Source organism: Prorops nasuta, unplaced genomic scaffold (assembly GCF_024137725.1).
Source record: "Prorops nasuta isolate Cenicafe-Biocafe unplaced genomic scaffold, Cenicafe_Pnas_1.2 PNAS00002, whole genome shotgun sequence".
Lineage (NCBI taxonomy): Eukaryota > Metazoa > Arthropoda > Insecta > Hymenoptera > Bethylidae > Prorops > Prorops nasuta.
The window spans coordinates 1,843,890-1,858,096 of NW_027116799.1; the positions used below are offsets into that span (position 1 = coordinate 1,843,890).

The 14,207-nt window shown below is 35.4% G+C and overlaps 4 protein-coding genes across 6 annotated transcripts in view; 2 read left to right on the forward strand and 2 right to left on the reverse strand.

The window, feature by feature from the left end:
• Nucleotides 1-236: 236 nt before the first annotated feature.
• On the reverse strand, nt 237-5,056 carry Vps36 (vacuolar protein sorting 36). Its single transcript, XM_066732964.1, has 5 exons — nt 4,726-5,056; nt 4,505-4,669; nt 4,211-4,426; nt 3,888-4,141; nt 237-3,767 (listed from the first exon to the last, which is right to left on the reverse strand). The coding sequence occupies exons 1-4, from the start codon at nt 4,930-4,932 to the stop codon at nt 3,965-3,967; spliced, it is 765 nt and encodes a 254-aa protein (XP_066589061.1). The 5' UTR covers nt 4,933-5,056; the 3' UTR covers nt 237-3,767; nt 3,888-3,964.
• A 250-nt stretch (nt 5,057-5,306) lies between these two features.
• ZnT49B (Zinc transporter 49B) lies at nt 5,307-8,279 on the forward strand. 2 transcript variants are annotated; one of them, XM_066735920.1, is made up of 11 exons: nt 5,307-5,490; nt 5,576-6,114; nt 6,170-6,365; nt 6,443-6,525; nt 6,607-6,730; nt 6,801-6,939; nt 7,003-7,326; nt 7,399-7,611; nt 7,690-7,824; nt 7,880-7,993; nt 8,063-8,279. In XM_066735920.1, exons 2-11 carry the CDS (start codon nt 5,631-5,633, stop codon nt 8,105-8,107), a joined length of 1,857 nt encoding a protein of 618 aa, XP_066592017.1. In that variant the 5' UTR covers nt 5,307-5,490; nt 5,576-5,630; the 3' UTR covers nt 8,108-8,279. The 2 variants fall into 2 exon arrangements, with proteins under 2 accessions (XP_066592017.1, XP_066592026.1); XM_066735929.1 differs by having other exon boundaries at nt 5,331-5,441.
• LOC136778811 (transmembrane protein 237-like) lies at nt 8,102-10,394 on the forward strand. The gene is made up of 7 exons (XM_066735941.1): nt 8,102-8,237; nt 8,307-8,679; nt 8,777-9,203; nt 9,305-9,645; nt 9,719-9,837; nt 9,937-10,117; nt 10,217-10,394. The coding sequence occupies exons 2-7, from the start codon at nt 8,632-8,634 to the stop codon at nt 10,391-10,393; spliced, it is 1,293 nt and encodes a 430-aa protein (XP_066592038.1). The 5' UTR covers nt 8,102-8,237; nt 8,307-8,631; the 3' UTR covers nt 10,394.
• Nucleotides 10,395-10,529: 135 nt separating this feature from the next.
• The window catches only part of LOC136778821 (CD151 antigen-like), an 80,790-nt gene continuing 77,112 nt past the window's right edge, over nt 10,530-14,207 (reverse strand). Inside the window, exons 5-6 of one of the 2 annotated variants that reach the window (XM_066735960.1) lie at nt 13,516-13,677; nt 10,530-13,417 (exon numbers count right to left, since the gene is read on the reverse strand). In XM_066735960.1, the coding sequence (XP_066592057.1) occupies nt 13,271-13,417; nt 13,516-13,677 (309 nt within the window). In that variant the 3' untranslated portion in view covers nt 10,530-13,270. The remainder of the gene's footprint in view (nt 13,418-13,515; nt 13,678-14,207) is intronic. The other variant, XM_066735952.1, reaches the window with a different exon arrangement.

Sequence of the window (14,207 nt, forward strand, 5' to 3'; positions counted from 1 at the left end):
AAATGACTGCTTTTAGAGAGTCGGTTGATGACTGATGACACGAATTTTAGCATATTAAAATATTTCATGAAGATCTGGAGTGAAGGGTATACTCGTATAATTTTTTGCAAATTCCTTGTATATAGATTGTTAGTTACAGAAATCCCTGCAATGCTAGAGAATAGAGAGTACACCATTAAAAAAAACTAAGCTTGATCTTCTTTTATAAATATATATTATAAGCATCACTATAACGATGATGTACGTATTATTCTATCTTATTTTCCTTATTGAACTATACAATATTTTTGATAAAATGCATAATATTTGCAATAGAAGATGATCAACGATCTTGTATAATTCAAATACTAACACTTAACAATGGCAAACACACGGCATCATTTTTCCCCTACCGGTCCCACCGGATACTAAAACAATCATTGGGTTTAACAATTATTCTTACTTCGCGGCTTTGAAGTACAAATATTAGAGCAAGAAACTTATGAGAGAGTCAGAGAAAGAAAGAGGCTAAAATGATATCTGTGAGCAATTAAACGAAAACGTGTAACTAGTGTACAGGGTGGAGGGAAAAATGTTTCTGACTCCCTAAATATTTCGAAAAATAGACAATTTCAAATAAGTTTTGTAGCAATAGTTCATAGTACTTTAAAAAATCTATCGGGTAGCTTATATTGGTTTAACATTGGCAAGCGTCTTGACGGACACACGAAGGTCACCTTGAGTTCTTTAAAATTTTTATTACATATTCTTGTATAGCTGGCTTTGAAAGCTTTAAAAACCCTTCTTTATATTTTTTTATTCCCTCCAGTCGTTTTCGAGATATTTTGATTTGAAATTGCATGTAGTTGTACGTTTGAATGAAGTAGTGTGGGTGATCGTTACGCGTAAAGGCGCATAATCGCTCATCTACATATAATTTTAAATCGAAACATCTCCTTAATAACTCGACGAAGTGAAAAATGGAGTTTTGAAAACTCTAGATTAGCTACAAAAATGTGTAATAAAATATTAGGGGTTCCATTTAAAAAAAATCAAGGTGACTTGCTTCGTATGTCCTTCTCAGAGCTTTGCAAGGTCAAACCAAGATATCCATCTGGTAATTTTTAAAAGTACTACGAGTTATTCTTAAGAAGTTTTCGTTAGAAATGTTTAATATTTGATATACCTAGGAAGTCTAGGACTTTTATCCACCGCCTATACGTGCTAATACACGTAACACCACTTTAGCCAAAATCATAATCGCAACAATCCTAGGGCCTAGAACAATAACTGGGATTTTCTAATTGAGCTTTTAATATGAATTTTAATTTTTATTATAAAACAGGATTTTGAAAAATTTATATTTAAATATAAATTAGTAAATCTAAGTGTCCATGATAGACTGGTAATTGTCTTACTTATTTGTCCAAGATATGAAACGTTAAACGTACTGATGACTTCTCGTTAGAACCTATAATCATCCATTGCACAACTTTACGAACATATATGTATATATATATATATATATATATATATATATATTTATTCGTTGAGCGCAATATATCCTGCAAATTCAAGCAAAACGAACATACGGATATACTCAGTATGCGTCCTAGAGACGTCCCATACAGCACACTTGACTAAAAGTTTTCTTATAGTCATCTTCTAGTTATCCAATTGACTAAAATACGTTTAAAAGATATCTTTAAGTCACTCGGTGCTGTATGGGTTATTTATGCTATCGAGAAATAACGCTCACTTTTGGTTTTGCCGTTGACGGATTGTTATAAACACCTAAGGTAGTGTCTAAATCCGACGCGAAATCTATGTCAGTGATGGAGGATTAAACGTTTTATCGACGGCACGTGGCTGGTCGTGAAGCACCATATGAACTTTCGGGGAAAAGATTGAGTATCTTAGGAAATGATAGGTAGTGGAAAGCCGTAAATAAACAGAAGCTTTGCGGATTCTCGTAAACGTCATGGTTGAATGCTCAATTAGTCTTGTAACAGATAAACCCCATTCAACATGGAACCTTTTATCACAACCATTTTAAAACCCAGGGAATATTCCAGGAAACATTGTAAAAAGCTTCGGTATATAGTTTCCTATATAGGTTCTTTACAGATATAGCCTTGAAAATTATAGAGAAAATTTATCCAACGTACAAATTTGAGAGATCGATATCAAATAGACTAGTAAAGAAAAGCATTAAGTAAGAAATATTAAGGTGAGCTATTTCTTTCGTCTTGTTTGTTTGAGTTACTATAGGTTTATTCTCGTCGTTTCGAGACCTCGTATATAGATCATTCAACGAAGCTGTCAATCATTCCAGAGAATTTCAAAGGGGGACTTTGTGGTGCAATTATTGAGTATCTAAGAAACTTGGTTAGGTGTTTCCTAGAAAGCAATAAAAAGGTTAGGTCTGGCGGAACGAGGAAGAGGAGCCCCGCAATGTCTGGGAAGCGGTCCATGGAAGGGAAGTGTAAAAGGAGGAGGGATGCACGTGTAGCAAAAGTCCCCACTCCTCCAGATATCTGAGGCTAAAAAGAGTGTCCTTCACCGTTCTCCCATACCACCGCTCCGGGTCCTCCAACCTCTTTTCGCCCGCTGTTCAAGCTCCCCCCACCAATCATAAAGCCTCCTAGCCAATTGGGAGCATCTGCACCGACTCCACGTGGCTTGGCTCCACTCTACGCAATCGATGCACGTGTAGTCCCGTCTCTGTGTTGATCTCTAGAGGTCGAACGCGCACCACATACCAAAGCACAGTCACCTACGTGACTGCAGGCATGCAGAGAATGCAGACCCGTTGCTGTTATTGTTATGATGACATAATACTGTCTGCGAATTATTACCTTTTCATTTCACACACACTCTCTCTCTCTCTCTCTCTCTCTTTCTCATGTAATTTTTGTTCCATCCCTTGCTATTTAACTAGCATTACCTTCGCACCTCGCACTTATTTTTTCTGTCTCCGGATGGTCTGAGGGTGAAAACTCATGGCGTGTGGCGTATGCCGTGTTCTAGTGTGTCGCCATCAATGAGTGAAAAACACAACGCTATGAGAGTTGCGCCGTATTCTTCATTCGGAGTTGCCAGACTGGGATAATTTCTTCTCCCCATTATTGCTTTCATTGCCTGTGTTACATAAGGCATGGGAGGCATAGTGGGGAAAGGAAATTACCCGTTTCTGGCACCTTCAGTTCCATCCACTCTCTACCGGTTCTACTGCACGTCAGGCGCATCACTCTACACGCCGTTATATTTCACCTTAACAAATGTTACGGTGGGCATTTTATCATTTTATGTCTTGAGGAATTATTATTCCCACCCATAAGTTAATCAAGGTACTATGCATCACTTCACACGGAATACAAAAACATAATGACAATTAACTTTCCCATGGCATCCCATACATTTGTTTATATCTCCGAGAATTTTAATACGAGGTGTCGATTGGCATTTTCTTTCCTGCATAACCACCCTTATTCCTGCACTAGCTATGGTGCCGTTGATTTAACTTGCATATTGTTTTCTAGCTAATGCATCCTACATATTTCTAGTAGAGTGAACATACTACAATTCAGAAATAAACAGGAATTGCAAATTTTTTTTTATCACCAACAATCACCCACAAGATGAAGTTTGACTCAGAATTCGTTTCACTCAACAAAAGCATTGGTGTTCGTTTTTTAAGATCATCGAAATTTTCCATAGACTGTAGAGTTTGATGTACACTATTAAATCTTATTTACTACCGATTACGAGATTGCTTATCATGAAAACTGAAAATGAAGAAATTATATTTTACAATAAAATATATCGAAAATTGAACATGCATGAGTTAGAATTTCGGATAAAACTAGGATAGTATCTTTTGATAGAGTAGACGCAAGTGCGCTTACCGCTGATATAAAACTTATTTTGAAGCAAGGCATGTTTATTGTTTTCATATCAAATTTACACTGTTTTAATTGTTGAATTAATAAGATTCTTCTTCTAAGAATTTATTTGGATAAAATCTTAAAGCTTCAATTGAATCATCCCTACAAGCTTTGCCATTTTTTTCTGTAACCAATAATTTTTCTCGCGCCAAAAGTACGGATATACCCTCTGATTGGGCAAGTTCTTCCGCAGTCATTGATCCCTTGTCCCACAGCTAAAAAATAGTACTTTACAGTCAATGTCATAATTGCTCATAAGCAATACTTGGAAGATAATCACTTACAAGGTTTGATATAAATTCAGCAACTGCATTATCATCATGTGAGCGTACTTGCAAAACCATAACTCCACTTTCAAATACTCTTAGAACAATAGGTAAGCTTAAAGGTGCTAATTGTCTACTGGCATTAAGAACATCTTCTGGCGAAAGGAGCTGTAAACCTCTAGCTCTATTTACTCGACAGTAAACATCTGTCAACATCATCATACCTCCTACTTCCTGATAAATATTACATTTTTATGTTTGTATAAATATAACAAAATACGAATAGAAGTGTATTAGACAATAAAATTAAACCTTTATTGGTTCTTCTAGTATTTGAGCAAACTCTCTTGCAAGTTCCTTAAAGTATTCATTGCTGCTCTTATAGCCATCTCTTGTAACTGGATCATCAATGCCCAAGCTCATTAGATAAGATTTGAACCTGACTGTTTCGTCTTCTGTTATATCACCTTGTCTCTCCTGCAATATTCTTATATTATGAATGCCAAATTAAGAAAAATATATTTGAAATTCACCCTTATTTTTGCTGAGATTGTCTTTGAGATTGAGACCATGTCCTTAGCCATTTCCATCAGTCTTCTTAAATCTTGAAAAGCAATCGTTATACTTTCATCTGTTGCTTTTTGCTGCTCTTGCAAACTTCTTTCAATACCTATAATTCCTGTCCTAGGTTTTATTCTAGGTATTGAGTTTGGATTCTTATAATTACTTGGAGAGTTCATATTGGGTAAGGTATTAATTGTTATAGCAGTTATTTTCCATGCTCAGTTCATATAATTGTATCAAATGAATGCATAATAAAATTAAATACTAAGCCTAAACGCACTGACAGGTAGTACTGATCACTCTTTTTCTTAGAGGGCAGGGCAGTAGCAGGCGTATAGCAGTAGCAGTAAGTTCTATTTATTTACTGCCATTACTGAAACTTCTATAGGATATGTAACATAAAATATGTTGACTTTCAATATTAGCAGTTAATCATGGAACGCAAAGGTGAACTGAACCGAACTAAGGTAGACAATTTGAAACTTGGAACGAACCAGAACCAGAACGATCTGATCTAAAAACCTGAACCATTTTCATAATTTTCATTTTACAAATGGCTTATGACAGCCGTTGTATAAACATAACATTTGTTTATTAGTTAGTTATTGATTGTATATAAAAGATGGAAGTAAAAATTTTCAACTAAATGTAAAAAATGTTAATATCAAGCTAATCGTAGTATAAGGTAGTAGTGTAAAATCAGTAGCAACTTTAATTGGTTATGTTTATTTTAGGTTATTATAATGCCTTAAAAGTTTATGTAAATATTTACTTTGATATAGTCTATTTTTAATAATTTGCTAAACTTTTTCTTTACAGGCTAACTTGTATTTATCTAAAACAATATTAATTTATAATTAAGATAACAAAGAAGATGTTGAACAAATCTTATAGTTTTTTGAGATATTGTCGTAATGTCGGCTGTCAATCAAATTACTTTTACATACTACAGTTAGGATTAATGAAGAGAAATATCAGTATTTTGATTAAACCTCGGTATGAAAGACACTACAAATTAAAAATCTTCAGCTCTTCAAGTTGTTTCATACGTGGTGATGAATCTACAATACAGGGGCTATCAAATGGTCATATTTATGTTGTAAGAAGACTAATTGCAGATAATAATAATGCAAAAAATGAAGATTTATTAAAAGCAAAAGAGAAATTGATTGAAAATTCGAAAGAAAGAATAATTGAATTAGATGAAGAAAAATTAGGAAAATTGAAGGAAAGAGTACTGGACATTGAGTCTACTGATGTGCAAGAAGAAAAAGCTAGCAATCAAGATGATACAATTGAATGTCAAAAAGTTAAAGCAGAACCCAAAGAGAAGATAAAAGATGAGACGTCTAAGAAAGGTATTAATTTAAAAATAAAATAATATTCCACTTAAGTACTAATTGCTGTTTTCAGTTTTGAGTAACAAGAAAGAAAAAGTTGATAGAGCAATGTTTTCATTAGAACGAAATTTTATCACTCCAGTTAGAGCTATGTCAGATTTCCTACTAAAACCATCTGATCTAGAGACATTAGCAAAAACGAAAAGAAGATCTCCTTATGAATTTGAGCCACCAATTACTGTTTATTGGAGGAAAGATGTAGAAGCAAAGTAAATTAAGCTGTTATATTTACAAGAATTCAGCAAAAAACATCAATATTTTGACATGGTTTAATTTGTAATTTTAGAGCAATGGAAGTTTGGGGATCTCGTGAAACTCTAATGAAAGAGCTTCTGAAACAGGAACTAATGAAAAAGACCTACCAGCAAAGTTAGTGCTTATACTTAAAGTATATTTAACTACTGATATTTTAATAACATATGATCAATAAGAATTTTTAATTTCTTAAAGATGTATTCACTGTTAAAAGAAGATTAAGAGACTATAGAAGAGAAATGGGTAGCCCAACTGAATCAGTTGAAGCTGAAGGCCTTTTCGGTAGATCTGGTAAAGTAGTCATAACAGCTATTGTAATGTAAGTTTTAATCTCAATAAGTAAAACATTAATATTTTCTAATCATCATGTAAAATATTTTTTATTACAGAAATGCTAGTAATTTCCTATTTAAATTAATAGCCTGGATACATACTGGTTCACATAGCATGTTTTCAGAGTGTATTCATTCTGCAGCGGATACTTGCAATCAATTAATTTTAGCTTATGGTATTTATAAATCAGTTCAGGTGTGTAAAAAAAATTAATAGAAATTGCTTGTTTTTCCCTTTTTAACAATTTTTATTTTTTAGAATCCTAATCCTGACCATCCATATGGTTATACGAACATGAAATATGTTTCATCCTTGATATCAGGTGTAGGTATATTTTGCGTTGGAACTGGTCTTTCCGTTTATCATGGAGTTCATGGCCTGCTTTTTCCTGAACCAGTAGATTCGTTTTACTGGGCTTATTTTATCTTAGGAGGCTCGTTAGTGTCTGAAGGAGCTACCTTGTTAGTTGCTATAAACTCTATTAAAAAGGGTGCTCAGGAAAAAGCACAAAAATTTAAGGATTATGTATTAGGAGGATCAGATCCTTCGGTAAATGTGGTTTTAATGGAAGATTTTGCTGCTGTAAGTTTTTGTATAAGGTTTTAATTTATAAAACGCCATGCTATTAAGTATAACTGCTTGAATAAATTCCAGGTTTTAGGCATTATTTGTGCTGCTACGTGTATGGGTTTGACTTCTTACCTCGGAAATCCTATGTTCGATGCGATCGGTTCCTTACTCGTGGGTGGCCTACTTGGTGGAGTTGCTTCATTTATTATTTATACAAACGTAGCGGCTTTAATAGGTCGAAGTATTTCGCAAGAGGACTTGGATAAAATTAATGCTGAGTTGGAAGCGGATATAATGGTATTTAATAACTGATTAGATTTTCTGTTTATATTTGGTATTCTTATACTTTTATTACTAAAAGTTATAATATTGTAGGTTCGAGCTATCCATGATGTTAAAGGAATTGATATGGGAAATAATTTAGTCAGATATAAAGCAGAATTGGATTTTGATGGACGTGAATTAGCCAGATCTTATTTGGATAAACATGATCTGAATGCGATGTTAGAGGTATAATGTTGATAATACGAAATAAGATTTGTCGTTTTAATGATTATTTTTTAAGGAGGTGAATAAGATGCAAAATATTGACCAGCTTGAGTCGTTTCTCTTAAAACACGGTGAAAATATTGTAGATATGCTGGGAGGCGAAATAGATAGAATAGAAATTAAATTAAAGGTACAAAAAAACAATACCTAAATATTATACAATTTTTTAAATAAATAATTATATTTCCTCTGAATGCAGAAAAACCATCCTGAAATTCGACACTGTGATCTGGAGATACTCTGAAGGATAAATTATGTATTAAATATTAAATACAATTGTAATTTTTAACGATGTAAATATTTCTGCGTGTACAAGTAGAATTTTAGAAAAGTCCACTTCAATATTTAAAGAGTAAAATGTTTATATTAAATCGGTAATTAAAAATGCAAATAAATCTTTATATAAATAAGAAAAATGTTTTGATAAATCACATATTTCATAGGGATTATTATTTTATTGACATTATTACCGTATGGTATATCTGTATACCCGATATATGCTGGCACTGGCAGCAGTTATTCACTAGTGTCCGTTTTTGGAATGAGTCCTTGGTTTCCAGGTGGTTTAAATGCGACAACATATGGTTGCTACGGCTGTGCTATAAGATTTTACATCAGGCTGTAGAAGGTGTTAAATTGCAATATTGGTTTATAATGCTTACTATTTAATTATTATTTATGAATAAAAGTTTCTTACTAATGTGTTTTTAACAATTATTGTTGTTGATAATATTTTTTATGTGAAGCATTTATTAGAAATAAATTGAAATGATACAAAGCCGAAGAGCATCGGAAATACTACACACAAATAAACTGGTAATTTAATGTTATAAAATTCATTTCACTCGTTTTTGTCAATTTTAAGACTTTCCAACATTTGGTCAAAAATTAAACTTAATAATTTGTTAATTAGTCTGATCTCTCTGACGACTCGGACACATCGGCACAAACGGATATAGAAAAGAGACGCAGAGCTTTGCGCGAAGCGACTTCTAGAAGGCGATGGACCATTTCCGAAGATTCGGAAAAGCTACACAAAGATAAAAGGCAGCACATTGCTACGGAGGATTCGTACGACGAATCAACGGAAGAGAGACAAATACCGCTTGGATCCAAGTGTCACAGCTATCAACATCATTCTCAACGATCGAGGCGCTCGTCGCAAAATAACGAGGATGAAATAGTAGTGGAGAGAGGATCGCGTCATTCGAGTAAGCACAGACGTCGCGCTGTAGAAAAAGACCTGTCGGATATTGAAATCCCTTCAAGGTCATCAGGAAGGTATCGTAGCGAGGGTGACGTGACGCGAAAATCACGTAGACGAAAGGAAACGCCGAAAGGTATGCTCTTTAGAGTGTACAAATAATGTACAATAAATAATTCAATATATGATGGAGTAAAATTAATCGAAACAGTGAAAATGTGTGTTCTGTCTCCTTAGACATAGAAGTGCCCATCACTGAGATCTTGAAGAGGGTGCAGGATACCGCACGGATGAAATATGAGGAGCCAGTACCTTTGTCCCAATTGTCCACCGATACGGTTTATATACAAGGAAAAAATGGATTTACCGCTGTTAAAGTTGGGTCGCACAGGAATTTGCGAAGGGGAAAAGTGTCGGGACTGAAGAAGAAAAGAAGAAGACGAAGAAGCTACCCGGTCTCTCATGCGGAGTCTCAGTTACATATACGCGTGGCTACCACCGCGCAAAAATATTGGAAAAGAGTAGCTTTGGTTTATCAGGGCCTATTGGGCGGAATGGCAGCCTCGCACTTTATAATGGTAATTCTTTCAACTGATTCGATTAATGGCAATTCGTGTCACTACAAAGTCTCTCAAACTGTATAATCTTTAGTTACAAGTATTCTTTGATTCCTCGTACGAATCGATTCTCGCCTATTCCACGTTTTCTGAGATTTATACAACTTTATTTTCTTTGCTGACTGCATTTTCAGTAGTCGCTGCATTAGATAAGTAAGTCTTGCATAGAAGAGCTATACATATATATATATATATATAACTGAAATTTTTCAGTTTTACAGTAATGTGAATTTGTATGCATTTCTTTTTTAGATTTGACTTGGCGCGCATGGATGTGCACCATTTTCGTGAGATCTTCTCAAATAATGCAAAGTCAGCGACCGCTGTTCCGCTCTATTTGGCAGCTATGTGCCTTCATCAAGTTACTGCTAAAACGGATGATTGGATATCTGGTGTTCATTACGGAAATGTGAACGGGACACTGTGGCAAAACGTAAATATTTGGGAGAAAGCGCGCTGGGAGATTCTCTCTCTTTCTCTCTCTCTGATACTTTAATCAGTTAAATTTACCTCATTTGAAAATATTCTTTAGGCATCCGATACTGATATTTATCACAACGATTTAAATACTTGGCATAGAATAACCATGGCGAAAGATATCATTGCCACTCTTGCCTGGTTATTTGTTTCCCTCGGGACCAGAGAGGATATGCTCTTGATGCACTTGGAGTCCATGGAAAAATATGCGAGTACCGAGCAATTTGGATAATCTCACGGGCGTTTCGTTAGAAAAATGGACTGTTCTATATTCGTGTCTTCTTTGCCTGAAATTGAAGAAGATTAATTGTAAGCACGATAATGGTACTTGCGAATGAAATTTAAGCTAGAGTAATTCGAAAGATTTGATGATTTTCACATTTATTCGTAACAGAATAGCGTTTGATATGTACAATATGTATAAAGGTCTCGCCTAAGCGTTGACAATAAATTTATACTTTTTTAATATTATAATACGTAATAATAACGAAGGTTATAATAATATATGTGGTAGTTTATGCGATAATAAAATATATATAACAACTTTATCGAGCGCCTTCTGATTCTATTGAAATTGAATCAACGATTGCGGAAGAAGGAAATTCGCATTTTGCACAAGAGGTAGAAAACTTGAACACTAGATCGCGCATAGATTGGGGAGTCTGAGATTCGACGAGATAAAATAAATTTCATCTGTGTGTGAGCAATGGTTGATTCAATTGCGAGCACTCTCGTTGCACTAGAAAGAAAGCGTCAATTATAAATAATGTGCGAAAGCTTGTACTTGTTGGCAATGCAACGGATAAATACGTAAATACTGCTTAGACATTTTTTGTCGTCCTATAAACTTTAGGACTTTTCATTGCGTTTACTAAGAGACGACGGGCGCCACATTGCACGTTTTCGTATTCTAAAATATTTTCTTCTTAACATTAGTTATCAAGGCACATTACGCAGTGTTGGGTGAGGTCGAAATCTCTCGTACAGAGACCACTCTTCATTCTCTTTCTCCCTTTGTGCATTCTAATCATTTTCCTTCACTTACGTTCTAATAAATACAGGAAACTCTTTGAGGAAACATCTGTCGTTCGATGTTCACAGCATTTACAATACATGCTATTACTTTTATTAAATAATCAGATCTTTAAAGCTGCAGAATTGCTTTTTCTTATATCGTTTACGGTTGCTTTTGCTTTAAAGAAATTTGTACATTTAACAATGGCAGTTATCGAGGTGGCATATCATCCTACTTCCTACACAAGTAAACCTCATGGTCCTATCATAATATAATTATTTCTTTCTTCTTACAAAATCATCTTTCATGGTAAACTCGATTTTAGTTTCATTGCGCATTCTAATTGCGATTATTAGAGAGCTTTTCGAGGGAAGCTTGTATTTGACACAAACATTTTAGGAATAATTTTATAGTTGGCAAAAGAAATATAAATAGATGTATAAATAATATTAGCACATTTTACACTGCATCTCGACGGAATAATATAAAAAACATATACTTTTGCACCATCGAATCAATGTAAAATGTGTCGATAATTATCTTTATAATATGCATTAATCTGTAGCTCACTGTAATCTGGAATGATCTCATCTGATTCTCTATAATTAGTTACTAAAAGTTTCTTTCGTCATACAAAGATTAGAAATATATATGTACAGACAGCTACTTCATTTTTCTTTACTATTTTTGTAAAATACACTCTTTTCACGAATACGTTACACTTGGAAAATTGTCTATCGATCTTTACGAGCTGAGATACAGTATATAAAAGTGAAATATATAGATTCAATTGGCTATGTTCTTTATGTTAAATCTTATCATATTGATCATTAGCGCTTCCTAATTTAAGACGCGCAGCAATTGTTTGATCGACGATGAGCTTTTATCACGATCAATAGGAGGAAAATCTATCGAGATAAAATACATTCAACGAACGTTTCTAACGACCTTTGTAAAACAATGTACTACCGTGCCACGGCACGGACAGAAAATCCCTTCAATATCATTCGAGTTTCGATAACTCGTAAAAAGTTCACCTCTCCTTCTCGGAAAAGAAAACTGATAATGATAAATTAAAAAATGCACGAAGCTGTAGAATAATTAACCTTTCGTCTGTAAACCTGGGGCTTCCGTATTCGAGCCAAAACGATCAAATCGCTACTTTCCTATCGAGTTGCCTCGTTTAATTAACAAAAATAAAAAACAGAGAACAGTGTACTTTCCCAATTTCGTAAAAAGGTGCAAGTTATTTCGCTCATTCGAGTGCGACAAACGCATCGTCGGTGAGCGGTTGGAGAACCTGGGGTAGAACGACTTTTTATAATTTACGCAAATTTGTAGGAAATTAGGAAAAATGTTGTGTGCAACTCGGGCGTAAAGCGAGGTTTTCTCAGCGCCAGAAAAATGGCCACACTCTTGTTCGGCTGGTCCGTCAAACTCTCCTATTCGTACGAACTAGTACTGCTTTATCCCCTTACTTTATACAGAAATAATTATATCTAATTATTAATTTACGATTGACGTATGAAATTAAAGGTCTGGAACATTGGCACGAATACTCGCTAAATTTGTTCAATGTACTGGCAATAGGGTGAAAGATGTAGGGGATGCAGAAATGGCAGGTTTACAGAGCGAAAAGCAGTGGCGAAGAGACGTGAGACGGACGAAGGGTTAAAAATCGCTCTTGTTTAGAGTCTTGACGTGGACCACTGAAAATGCATAGGTACCATATACATATGATGTGTCGGAATTGATTATTTTCTATCGATATCGTTGAATCTCGTAGGAGCCAGTTTAGGTTGAATGGTGTAGGAATTGCTCGGTCCCTTTGGTGATATTTCCGTTGCGGATCTAGCGAGCGATAGCGCGGCCGGCCAGGTTGACGAGCACGGGTGCTTTGCGAAATTGTCGAGATTGCCAGGAATAAAGACACTGGAGAGTCTTTAGGTTTTCTTCGAGCTGGGAGGACGAAGCGCGGCTGCTGCAACTGCCATTTTCGTCCTTCCATTCCATTTATCAAACAATTCTGCCGGTTTGCATGTACCTACACAACGACGGGCCATTGTTGTTTGGCTCGCGAGATTCAAGTAATTCTCAGTCATCGAAATCGTGCCTCAATTTGATATAAAGGCAGGAGCCAAGAACGATGCCGAAGAGCTCCAAGACGGAGAGACCCAGTCCAACAGCTCCCAGAATTATCAAATGATCCTTCGTGGTTTCCAGGAATTTGTATATGCAGCCCTGAAAGGAAAATCCTTCCAGTTATATGTATATGCCTCGATCAAGATCGCGGCAGAATTTATGCGGGGGAATTAGAGAAAGGAGAGGGCTATGCTCACCGTGTACTGAATATTCGAGGGATGATCCCTTTTACCACAGAGGAATGTGGGAGTCTTGCAACAGCTGTCTGGAACCAAACTTCCGTTTCTCAGGACCTCCTCGTCCTTGTGCCATTCGCTCGCCAACCAATCCTCGAATCTCAGGGCTCCGCAGCACTTGAACTGAAAAAGTATAGCGAGTCTCATAAATCCATGCATTCTATAATTTTATGCAACACTTCATTTGTACGGCCAGAGAGAATTGCAAAAAAGAAAGATGATTCTTTGCTCTTCGTGGTTCCCGCTTTTATTATGTAAGCCGGTGAAATTAATCGTTCTTTCCGTTAAATCCGAAAGAGCAGGGCTTTTCCTTTGTACGTTTAAACTCGTGAAGGAAGTCACGCGTAACGATAGGGATCACGGTGTCGCGAAGCTTTTAATTAGCTTCGACTATCGCAAGGACACAAAAGGGATTCCCCACTGTCGAGAGAGAATTCTTTTGCTATTCTCTACTATATTCCTTTTTCATTCCGTCTGTCTTCGCGCGAGCTCGGCTTATACTATACCTATACAGGCTATACACACTGACTTTTAGTATTCTTCGCAAAAAGAGTTCTTGCGGATGTTCTCGAGAATAATATGTAGGATATATGATCTTTTTTCTATTCGATCCTTACCAAAAGGAATATTTTTCACACAAAACTTTCTGTCTA

Coding starts and splice junctions, on each gene's coding strand:
- LOC136778811 (XM_066735941.1), top strand. CDS start 8,632: ATGATACAAAGCCGAAGAGCATCGGAAATACTACACACAAATAAACTG. Junction 9,204..9,304: donor ACGAAAGGAAACGCCGAAAG/GTATGCTCTTTA, acceptor CTGTCTCCTTAG/ACATAGAAGTGCCCATCACT. Junction 9,646..9,718: donor CAGCCTCGCACTTTATAATG/GTAATTCTTTCA, acceptor TATAATCTTTAG/TTACAAGTATTCTTTGATTC.
- ZnT49B (XM_066735920.1), top strand. CDS start 5,631: ATGTTGAACAAATCTTATAGTTTTTTGAGATATTGTCGTAATGTCGGC. Junction 6,731..6,800: donor GTCATAACAGCTATTGTAAT/GTAAGTTTTAAT, acceptor TTTTTATTACAG/AAATGCTAGTAATTTCCTAT. Junction 6,940..7,002: donor GTATTTATAAATCAGTTCAG/GTGTGTAAAAAA, acceptor TTTATTTTTTAG/AATCCTAATCCTGACCATCC.
- Vps36 (XM_066732964.1), bottom strand. CDS start 4,932: ATGAACTCTCCAAGTAATTATAAGAATCCAAACTCAATACCTAGAATA. Junction 4,670..4,725: donor CAATCTCAGCAAAAATAAGG/GTGAATTTCAAA, acceptor AGAATATTGCAG/GAGAGACAAGGTGATATAAC. Junction 4,427..4,504: donor TACTAGAAGAACCAATAAAG/GTTTAATTTTAT, acceptor AATATTTATCAG/GAAGTAGGAGGTATGATGAT.